The 12132-nt window shown below is 41.0% G+C and overlaps 1 protein-coding gene across 4 annotated transcripts in view; it reads left to right on the top strand.

The window, feature by feature from the left end:
- CRMP1 (collapsin response mediator protein 1) overlaps positions 1-12132 on the top strand; it is a 52118-nt gene that overhangs the window by 21357 nt on the left and 18629 nt on the right. For all 4 annotated transcript variants that reach the window (XM_068943401.1, XM_068943403.1, XM_009686236.2 and 1 more), the window contains exons 3-6: positions 2301-2485; positions 4475-4639; positions 9823-9884; positions 11645-11725. In XM_068943401.1, coding sequence (XP_068799502.1) covers positions 2301-2485; positions 4475-4639; positions 9823-9884; positions 11645-11725 — 493 coding nt within the window. The remainder of the gene's footprint in view (positions 1-2300; positions 2486-4474; positions 4640-9822; positions 9885-11644; positions 11726-12132) is intronic.

Raw genomic sequence — 12132 nt, 5'->3', positions numbered from 1 at the left:
CTAAAACCCGTTCTTATTAACACACTTAGTATTAACAAGCGAGCAATTTGGGAGTCCCAACACATTTCCTCTTCCTGTGTGCTCCAGTCAGTCACAAAAAAAAGCCACTGTAGATGTCGGTGAAGATCCACCTTCCCCCAGGCTGAATCTTGACGCCAGGGCAAGCGATGAGGCTGGCTCCTGCCAGGTTGTAGCACAGCAGTCTCCTCAAAGGCCGTTCAGCCACACGTCACTTCAGCAGAGGTGACTTCCCCAGCCACTAAATACCCTGGCAGACAGGAGTTGTGGAAGAAAATAAAAGTGAATCACATTTATGTTTTTGTGTAGGTTTTCTTTAACATTGTTATTTTCAGAAGGTGTGGTAGTCCTCGAAGTGCTGTTCCAGTTTTAGCATTGTATTTAAAGGAAATAGGTCATAGACATTTTTTTCCACTTTTTTTTTTTTTTGGTCACATAAACACTTTATAGAGCTTGAAGAACTGTTCTACCTAAAATTTTAGGGATAGATTCAACTAATGGACATTAGTGTAGCGCCATTACTATCCATGGGGCGCATAACTTTATACAAGCTGTCAATCTGCCCCCTGATCTTGGGTTGAGTGCCCTGGTCTTTGCAATTCAGATTTTAGCAGCAGAGGAGCCTCTTGCAATTTGTTTGTGCAATTTGATGTGCTGGCCTGCTTCTGCATTTTGCATACATACAAATTCCCTGTTTGTTACCATATCATTAGCACTCCTCGCTGCTGCAAACAGGTTATGACGTGCTCCCGGTGCAATATGTGTTGATGAATATTAGTCTTTAAACATGGGGTTGTGTGGCTTCATGCCCTGATATTGTCAGATCTCACTAGCTAACCACTTTGTTCAGCACTGAGCAACCGAGGCCACAAGTCTGGATACTGCAGGGGTTTGCTAATGAGTGGCTGTTCTTCCCTCCAGCCAAAACCTAGAGTGCTGGGGGAGCCAAGCTGCTGGAGGTGACATTTTTGCATAGGATATGAAACAAATTCTTGACCTCTTGGGGCTATTTATTAACTAACTCTGGTGGTTTGGCTAAATTCCAATCTGAATAATTTTCCCTGTTATTTTCACTGGTTTTAATTAACAGTTATACTCCTGTTCTGTTCTAGCTTGTTGCAATTGGCTGTTAATCAGTTGCCGTGCCTTACTCTGTAGGTGGGAGTTGCCTTTTAATACAGGAGAAACAGCCTCAGCATCTCAGATGTCTAGGGTGTTTATTTAGCTGTGGATAAAAGTTATGTTATCCCAGACGAAAGGAAATGAAGACACAGACTGTGTGTCAGTAACATAAGTCTACTATCTAAATGAACTTTAGCAATCTTAGAGGTAGCTCTAGCCCCAAATATACTAAGGTGTAGCAATGCAGGGATATGGTTTCCACACAGAACCATATCTTTTCCTGTTTGGCGGGAAACCATGTGAAGAAAACATAAAAGTAATGTGATTTAAAGTTAAAAGTTAATTTACCCTGAGTTGGGTCCGTGAACACTAAGAGTACTTTCTTTGTAAGTGTCTGACGTTTGCTTGATATCAGCATAGGGGACAGACTAGTATTTTTAATAGTGAAAAAAAGTTGTTTTGAAAAACTGAAGGGAAAAAGATGATAACTGTTAATTAACATTATTTCTGTACTGTTATGTAGAATATTTTACTAAGTTTTAACTGTAACAGGAGGATGAAGAATCTGTGACATAGCAGAATAGAACTGTTTGGGTCTCAAATATGTATTTCTCTATCTTAGAAAATGCAGATTTGTTTTTAGGGGTAAATCTGCATTGGCTTGTTACAGGGTAATTATAACTTCCTTCTGATGTGCCCTCTGATTCTGCCATATATTTATAATTCCAGCCTGCTGTCATTTTAGCCTGTGTTTTTCAGTTTTCATTTAATAACCTAATATACAAAACCAGACCCCCCAGGAGAATGTTAACTGTAGACATTTGTAATTGTTTAAGGATAGGACACTTAAGTCTCACCCTGAATTGTGTAAAAAATACTGTTTTTATGGCTGTTTTTATGTCTTTATTGGCCACTAGAGCAGCACGAAGCAACCAGAACACAGGGACCAGCTAAGCAGGTTTGCAAACGCTGCTTTGTTCTGCCAGCGCAGTGCAGAGCAGCCAGATTGCGTATTCAAGTTTTCTGTCTCCTTCCTGTTCCCAGTTTTTTCTGCCTCTTGTGTGGCCCAATGGTTCCTATCGCCTAAATGCCTCAAATAGCTTTTATCTCCTTTGCTTCTTTGCTTAAGTAAAATAATATTGCCTTTCCTTACTGCCTAGGCAAATAGGAGAAAATCTCATTGTTCCTGGAGGAGTCAAAACCATAGAGGCTAATGGGCGCATGGTTATTCCTGGGGGAATAGACGTCAACACTTACTTACAAAAGCCGTACCAAGGAATGACTGCTGTTGATGACTTCTATCAAGGCACAAAAGCAGCACTAGCAGGGGGCACCACCATGATCAGTGAGTACTAGAAATACTAACTCTTCTCGTCCCAAGCTGAAGCTCAGGTAGCACCGGTGGGGAAGTGGTAGCTACAGGAAGTTTCGTATAGATTTTCTGAGGTCTTCTGCAATGAATCTTCAATTTTCTGGGCATTTTGAGATTTGAGACTGTTATGGCTCCAGAGTTGACCTGAAAATGAACCTACCCTCATAAAGAAGCAGTGGCGTGGGAAAGTGTCTCTTAGATTTCCCTCTTAAATTCAGAACAAGCATGAGGAATACTATACCTACTCTTAGGGATTTTTTTAAAAACAATGTAGCTAGTGCTATACCTCTATGAGACAAATCTGTTAAAGTTGTTTTGTTCTTACCCAGTGACACTTCAGAGGCTTTGGAAATTACAAGGCACTTGCTTATGAAATTAGGTATGAGACCAGGAATTGATAAAGTCCGAACTGGAGATATCCTGGAAAAAGACCCTTCTTGGTGGAAGGGAGAAGTGTTTCTTGTTGTTTAACACCCTTCTTCTGCATACCAGGTTGCAGAACAAAATTCATCTCTTTTCTCCCAGCATTTGCTTGACCTGGTTAAGACTTTGTGAGGCAGATGTTCAGGAAAATTGTCATTGCTTCCTTGTGCAGAGGAGCTGACCAGTAAGCTTTAGCTCCCACTGAATTAAGGGATGTGGCTACTTTTCCCGAGTGGTGTGCACACACCATGTCCACAGGTGTGGATATGCTACTGAGCAAGGATATGAAAGGATTTCTGGCAATAAGCACAAAGTATGCTGCTAATCATTACTTTTGTTAACAGTTTTTTCAGTGTACGTTCTTCAGTTGAGGCTTCATGTATCTTTATAGCCAACTCAGAGATTCAAGGCTTCCATTACTGTCTTCTCTGTGCGGATACACAAATTCACTTTGAAGCTAATGTGCCACATTGCACAGTATAATTTCCACAAAGATGGCAGAAGATCAGTAATTTCCCCTCTGCTCTCTTTCTGTTGTTCGTGTGGCTCACAACTGTGATGATGTTATAAATAGGTGCTCCAATACAATCACTTGGAGGGCTTATTGCTTTGATAACAAAGTGGCACTTAGCTGCTCATGCAGTTAAGTATGTATGTGAAGATGCTGGAAAAGATTTTTCTTGCTGGGTAACAGTTTAAGAATTGTGCTTTTGGTTTGTTTCTTGATGCGTAGTGCTTAAACCTTACAGTGATTATCCTGATCACAACTGGATACTGCTTAATCAAAAGCCTGAAGCTCATATATCCACTTGTGCAGTATAATTTTTGCAGATACCACCAGTAAGCCCATCTTGCTGTTTCCTCACTTCCTTTTGACCCAGCCCTGCCAAAGGATAACTATATATATGCATAAGTAATCCTGTCATTACTTTATGTCATTCAACTTAGTGGGATCACCAGATACAGCAAGCCTTAAGAGAACTGAGATGCATAGTTTCAGCACTCTCAATCTGCCATGCAGTATGGCTGAGTGTGCTTTACATCTCTGTTCAAACACTTGGCCATATTCCCAGTTCCATCTGCTGAGAAAGCATGCAACATCTCCATTGATTTATTGATAAGGCCGAGTGGGCCAATTCAGTGGCTGTGAGGCACTGGTTAATAATAATACTAGCTATGAAATACATAGAAATAAACACATCATCCAATAAATGCAGATAAGCTCAGAACTTGTGGTCTCTTAGAGAAGAATAAAGGAAGAGCAAATGTTCCCTAAACTGTGGGATGTTTGAATCTACCCTTGTGTGTCTATTGATTGTGCACCAAACAGGTTGCCAGGCTCGGCTTTGGTACGCTGTCCCACGAAATCGGCTGCACCTAAGACAGTAGAATGGGGCTAACAGCCTGAAATTAGAGCATGCACACAAACTGCCTCTAAGGAATGCTGTTTTGTCCTAGATGCTGGAAGACTAGTTAGAGGCACCCAGGAAACATGACCAGTAAGTAGTTTGGGTAATGGACACTGAATCTCTTTTTCAGTTGACCATGTGCTTCCAGAGCCTGGATCAAGTTTACTGACCTCCTTTGAAAAGTGGCATGAGGCAGCTGACACCAAATCCTGTTGTGATTACTCTCTCCATGTGGACATCACTAGCTGGTATGATGGGATTCGAGAAGAGCTGGAAATACTGGTGCAAGACAAAGGTTAGTGAATGAAAATGAATGGTGTTTGTGTTTTTACTGAAATGTCATATGGAAGTCAAATTTTGAAACATTTCAACGGATGCATCATCTAGAAAAGAAATGCGCAGATGCAAGGTGTGCTGTCCAAAATTCTGCAGTGCCTTGAACTTTTGTATTCATTTGCTGCTGTGTGAAAGGACCTAAGAGCTTGTGAATTAGTGATAATCAGCAGCAAGGCCACTGAAGGGAATGGATTTGCCAATATAGGCAAGGAAAAGTAAGATATTTATATTATGAGATAAAAATATGTCACTTCACACTTGTGTGTGTGGAAATAGCTATGCAAGGTTCAGGCATTGCATAGTTAGGTTTTATTGGAAGATAAAACTCAGAGATCAACATTTAGGGTAATCAGCACAGTCAGCTCGGATCCTCCATTTGATAATTGGAGAGAATGAGACATTTAAAGGTAGCGGTTCAGATTTTACCTAGACTGGAATCTGCCCATTTAGCTGTCTCAAGCTAAGCCTAGCTATCAAGGAACAGATCATCACGTCTGAGAAACTAGCATCACAGGCTGCTGCTCATTTATTAGCAATGGCTGAGGGTACTTTATATGCTTAGACTGGAAATCTTTATAGCACATGGCTTCATTTTGAAAATGGGTACAAGATGTTAAAAAAAAAGAGCCTGAAGTTAGGTTCCTAATATCGAAAAAATGTCCTGATTTTCTCAAGTGCTTGGTCCCAGGTGGCTTTCCCTGAAGTTACTAGAAGATGCTTTGTGCCAGGACTTACCAGAAACCAGGCCACTTATTTAGGAATCTATTTAAGACACTTATGGGCTTGGTTCAGTTTCAATTAACTACTACTACGTGAGATGCCGTAGGTTATGCTATCTGGATGCCAGCTACCACTCCAGAATAGATGAGATAAAACCTCCCAAAAGTCCTGTCCCAAACCTACCAGCTCAGTGTGAATGTCTATTAAATGGCAGTAGCTCCAGATATCTGTGTGTGAGTAGTTGAATCTAGCCTTCAGAAAATAATAATTTTGATCTAGTTCCTCAAAATTCTGCCGACTAGCATGGATTTTCTGTCCAGAGACTTATCTTTTCAGATATTGTTTGTTTCATAAGTTCTTTGAAAGTTTGTTGGTATTGATTAGGAAATATTTTCTGAAACTATACTATGGGTAAATCAGAATGACCCTTGTGCTGAGAAGTCTAAGTTAGGTGTAAGCAGCATGCTTTGCAAGGTGTAGTGCTAGTGATGAGTTAGATTTGAAAATTTCCTTTATTTAAAAATGTACTGTCAAGGTGAAAAAACAAAGTAAAAACCAATCTCTTGAGTGGGGAGTTGTTCACTGAGATACTACTGAAGTGCAGTCACATAGAAGAATTCACCTTGTATTGTAGCATGGTAACAGTACGTTTGCTATATAACCAGATTTCAGGCAACAAAACACTTCAACCAGCAAGATTATGTATAATTTGAACAAACTATAGCTGGTCTTACATCGGACTTTATAATATAGGTGATTTTTACAAGGTGATGACATCTGTCAACATTGATGGTGCCAAATTGGTGCTGTCCCCCTTATCCGCTTTGATAACATGGATGCACTGCTGTGAATTAGCTGAATGGACTATCAAGGAAGTATACTGTGGCTTGTTTCAAAGGTTAGCTGTTATTTTCCAGAGCTCGGAGATCACAGATGGCTCAGCACTCCTAAATGTGCCTGAGGGCTTACATTAAAAGCCTGGTGCAGACAGCTGGGTTGATAGTTTTCTCCAACTATTGAAATATGAGTTTTCAATAGAAATCTGAGCTGCCTTTCACTCTTCAGGGGAAGCAGGGATCTATTCTTTGGTTCCTGACCAAGGATGTGTGATGGGGTCCTCAGTAGGCTCTTTTGAGGCGAATAGCATTAGGAGGTCACCATCATTCTCATGGATGCTGCAGTATGTCTCCAACCAGTCAATGTAAATTACTCTCATGTGCTAGGAGACACAAAGTAAGGGAGGGTAGGAAAGCACAAACACAATAGGAAATATTTCAATATGGCAGGAGCTTTCAGATTAATGGATAATATCTATTGATAATTGGAAACATTTGGGCCAGACTGTTGGTCTTGATGTCAATGGGGAGACACTGGTTTTCATCAGCTGAGAACCTGGATTGAATTTATTTTCCACTGATTGTCTGGTGGGCTGTTTAGCCAAGTATAGGGCTGAGTTAATCACGTTTCAACGTTGAGCGTGCCTAGTAGAGTCTCAGTATGAATCACAGGGGAGCTCACCGAGCTGCTGCTGAGATGCCCTTGTCATGAGTTATAATTGAACAATTAATCAGTTTTAAATCAATACAAAGCTAATTTAAGGAGAAAGGCTTTAGAAGGGAGATTTTGTAGAACCAAATGTTGATCATAAAAGACTCAGGCTTGTGGGTTTTCAGCAGTCCATCTGTGATTGTGAATCTCATATATATGTAAAGGAGCAACAGCCCTGAACTCCACTGATGCAGAGAACTCACTCATTCCCTTAACCACTAAACTTTGTCACTGTGCCAAAGAGCCTGTAGCACTGTCTGAAATTTGGAGAGGATTCTGCTACGTGCTCCTGGCACTGGGAAGAAGCACTTAAAATGAATGTATTATGTAACAAATATTAAGCATTAGGTTAAATCATGAGTGGACCAGAACTTCTCTAACTCCACATATTTCCTTCCAGTGACTATATTGAAGGATTATACATAAGCATTGGGCAGAAAATCTAATCTTGGATATCTATATGTGTGGACTGATTTTATTTTATCTTGATATCTTATAAAAGGACTCTATTTGCAAGATAGGACAGTTTAAACTGTCTCTCCTGTTAGCTGTAAAGGCAACCTGTGAGATGCCCTTCTACTTTGTGTGCATCTGATGTGGTAGCCAAGAGCGTGGGTTCACATTAGATTAGAGCACTCTGCTTCTGCACTGCAGGGGCTGTGAATTAAGCAGCAGCTCAGGATCCTGTGATGGGATCCTTTCTGGGATCACTTCTACTCTCACTGACTTCAGGGAGAACATTCACTTGAGTGGGAGCAAAACTCATACTCCTTTCATCAAGGTCAGAAAAGGGCCTAAGAATGGCAACAAATGGCAACAAAAGAAAAGGAAAGAGAATTTGTATTACTTGGATAGATGTTCATCTTCCAGCCACGGCACCCAGAGAAAACTGCCTAATTTCCTGTGAGACTGTGATTAAATTAATTATGTTTGGCTAGATCTCGGTGGATAAGGGAGAGCAATATGCAACCTAGCTCTTCACTGAGAGAGATGTATACAAGAAGATCCAGCCGCTTGCCATCAGAGTCTATTTTGCATACCTTGGGCTAGCCCGGATACGTCTCTCCCATTGCCTCATGGACACATGGTCAAACATGCAGAAAGGTGGTTCTGAGGTTCAGGTGGTTGATGTCTGAGAAACTGTGTGGATTTGTGAAGATAAAACAGAGCTTTCCTCAAAGACAGGTTGAACGGATGTGCTGAACACCACTAGGGTGGTGGCAGTTGGTCAGAGGGAGACGGGACTGCAGGCTGTAAGTATGGGCCACAGTGAGGGTGTAGTCAGGCTTAAAGGTTTTGGAGCAGGAACGTACGGAGTACATTGAAACTGTATAATGAGGAATAGGCTAAGTTATCACAGTTAGTAAAATCCAGCTGTGTTTTTGGCCAATCTGAGAAATAGGAAAAAAATGTTATTCTGTCTGAGATCCGAAGGTCTCATCCTGGGGGGATCTGGCAGCCCCGGTGTCCGTGTTGCCTGGCAGTGCTCCGGGCATGGATGACCGCTCGAGACTGGCAGGGCTGATGGGGCCCAATGGCTCACACTGGATTTGCTCCGCTGGGGAAGGCCAGCTCTTGCTCTGTGTTTCTTCTTGAGCTGCCTTGGCTTAAAAGGAAGACACGATGACACGGATCGTTTCAAGGTTTTATCCTGCATTTAAAGTGTATCCTCGGGTATTTTAGATTTGAAATTGTGAATAAGCAAATTCTATGCCTGAGCATGAACAACCAAACCCTCTGCCTGAGGGTATGTCTGCATATGTCTACACTCATGAAAATGTTACATCTTCATTAGGCAACCTTATTCCTTCAATGTAGCCAGCGTGAATAACATGAACAGTTCTCTTTCTTTTTCCTCCTGCCCCAGGAAGCACACTTTTCATGATAGCAGTTTTGAAACACAGCATACGTGGCTTACACGGCTTAGAATTAAATTTTCTTTTAAGCTAGAAAACTCTGAGATCAGTCCTTGTACCAAACTGAGAAGATTGTCAGTAGACTAAAGAGTAAGGCAAATTTATAAACCAATGTCATTTTATATGTACAGACATAACAACATAAGATGTTTGGAATCCCCATTCCCTTAGAATATGAAGCTGTGTAATCTCTCTGGGCAAATCTTTGAAATAAATAGCAAAACATGTACTAATTCAAATACAGTTGGTTCTTGGCCACCAACACTCAACACTAGCATTTCTTACTGATTTCTAAAATTTGGAGATGTCGTCTTTCGTAGTTTTGTATTATTGCCAGCATGAATCCCTTCATCTTTGGAAGATGGAAGAAAAGATGTGGCTAGCCTCTCTTGTAGCTGATTTCAAATTGTCACGCCATTCATTCTCATTGTCTGCCATTGGCTAGGCTGGGCACTTTGGGCCGCAGGCTCAAGAAAAAGCAAGTCAATATGTAAATTCAGATAAACAGTTTCCACAGCTTCTCAGTACTTTGGGGAAATTTAACTAGAAGTATCTTGGCTAAACAACTTCTATACCGAAAAACACAATTTCAGGTCAAACTGAAATGATTTGCAGATTAGCTAAAGAAACCTAAACATTTCTTTTTAGGCCAGTGATTCACAAAACCTTAAACTCTGCAAGTTTGATGAGGTCATGCTTGTTTTAGTCACTGGCATTTGACTGCGATTTGGCTACAAGTGATCCTATGTGCAGTTGTGCTGGGTTGCTCCAGGGCTGAGCATAGGCAATCCACAGGAGTCCAAAAAGAAGAGGGGGTTCAGGCTTCTAGTCATAATAGCTGTTATGCAGCTGTGGATTCAGATTCTTTGACATATTTTTCCTGGAAATTGTTTTTGTTCAAATAAGGTGTAAGAATCCACTTAACATGGCAACACCTTTGTATTTTGTCTTGAAACAGGTGTGAACTCTTTTCAAGTCTACATGGCCTACAAAGATCTTTACCAAATGTCCGACAGCCAGGTATTGCTCTGAATCTTTCATTGCTGTAATCTGTCCTCTCTTCCATGATCTCCCTCCCAACACCTGAGGATTTATTAAGGTTGAATCCCAGAGAAACATTTCCACCACTTTGAGTGGAGTTGGGGGAAATGTACAACTGAGGAATTTCTCTGGAGGGTCAGTTCTGAACACGGCTAAACTGCCTGTGCTCCTTCAAGTTTATGACATCCAACTTCTGCAAAGATCATCTGGTGTCTCCCAATAGTGCAGCCACTCAGCACCACTTAGGATTTTGCCTGGGACTGTAATTTGCTTTAGCTTTGCAATATTCTAGGTCAGAGAGGGGAAAAATAGATTAAGCACTCTAGTCAGTGACAGTGTTGAGATTTGACATTCAAGAGTTTCTCTGTTGCTATAGACAATACAAGTGTGTTGTTCTCTGCGGGAGGTTGCCTTTTCTTGTTTGGGTTGGAGATAACAATGAGCTTGTTTGTATAGGCCTCATTCCAGATTCCAGGCTCTTTAGCTTTCCAGTTCACAAGTATCAGGTCATTGTAAATGGACAAGGGCACCTGTTAGAAGTAATAATGTTTGCTCATTCAGTTGAGAAAATGTTTCATTCTTACTTATCCTAGAGCTGTGTTTCTACCTCTTAAATAGGTGTTGTTACACCTCCAGTGTACGTGGTTTTAATTGGAATTTTAGACATAATAATATGTACGTGGTTTTAATTGGAATTTTAGACATAATAATATATGAATATATCTGAGAGGCAATACATGCTAAATTCGACTTCCTGATGAGATTAGCAACAGAAACATACATCAAAATGTTATATGCACAGCTAGACTAATGCTCATTAACCTTTGTAAACATGCATGTCAGTCTATGTGTTCCTACCCATTTCATCCTAGCTGAAGGGTCCTAGCATGAAAGTGGGCATTGAAGATAACATATCTCCAGTGTTTGATCTGTGTTTGAAAACTGGCTCCCATGTTACTGAAATCTGCCCTAACCAGGGAGTATCTTGGTTGAATACCTTTTGGAAAGGGAACTAGAATTTCAGTAGTTCAGAAATTTTCATTAGAACGAAAAGGATCAACCATTTGCCTTTTGTATGAACGGGTTTTTAATGTTAAAAAGTAGCAAATAGCAGGATGCTCTAGGGAAAATGTTAAAACTTTAGTTGTAGAAGCAAAGTGTTGACAAAAGCTTGACACTCTGCTTTAACAAAATGGTGCACTTCAAAAAAAGATGTTTTAGCTGTACTAAAAATGACTACAGTCTATTGATTATTCCCATTCGTTATGGGTGCATTTCAGTTGATCTATTTTTTGTTTATTCAGGCAAGATATCTTTATAATGCATCCACTACATTTGCTGAAACTACAGACAGGCGAGTACTCAGTAAACCTAAGGCCTGTGTGGGAGGGCATTAAGAGCTAGCCATACAATAAGAGGAACTCAGGGAGGCACTAAATCTAAGGGAGACGCAATGCCACTTGGGACTTCTGACACTGTCTTGGTGTGCAAGGGCACAATCTCATCCTATGTCTGGCCGGCATATAAGGGTATATAAGTTCAGTGATATGTAAGGTGGATGCCTGCTAGTGAAGCCCCTGGCTCTTTGTAGAGGTGAAGAGTGGAAGAGGGAGGTAATTTCCTATTCACTGAGCTAATTACCAGTATAAAAGGAGAAAAACAGATGAACAAAGAGGTCTGAGTGTTAAGTAATGTGTTTTCCTTATTCAGCAGTGTTTCCTTCTTTGTACTACCTGCAGCTTTATGAAGCCTTTACCTTTCTAAAAAGTCTTGGGGCTGTTATCCTGGTGCATGCTGAAAATGGAGACTTGATAGCTCAGGTGAGTGAACTGTGGTTTTCTTTCACTTTGTGAGAAGAGTCACATGAGTAAATCCCTCCAATTAGGGTATAGGTGGGAAAAAAGGAACTAGCTAGTAACTCATCTTTGTTGATTCTGATGTCTTATACACCACTGGTACAAACTGTGGGATGGCAGGATGGAGTTCCTCCTGGGTGCTTTGGCATAGCACCCCCGAGATGGAGTAGTGATCCAAGCAGCTCCTGCTTTGGCAGCGGATGCGTTCTGGGTAAGGGGGGCAAAAGGAAGCAAGGAGACGTCTTCTAAATCCAACAGAGGCAGGTGAAGCAGAACAAACATAGTAAAGCCTTGCTTGCAGATCTGCGGGACGCAATGTGATGCTGGGAAGCTTTATGCTAACGTTGCTGCTGCAATTACCAGCATAGGAG

The sequence above is a fragment of the Struthio camelus genome, chromosome 4 (assembly GCF_040807025.1).
Source record: "Struthio camelus isolate bStrCam1 chromosome 4, bStrCam1.hap1, whole genome shotgun sequence".
In the NCBI taxonomy this organism is placed as follows: Eukaryota; Metazoa; Chordata; class Aves; order Struthioniformes; family Struthionidae; genus Struthio; species Struthio camelus.
The sequence above is the reverse complement of the archived record's forward strand: the minus strand, read 5'-3'. Positions and strand labels throughout refer to the sequence as shown.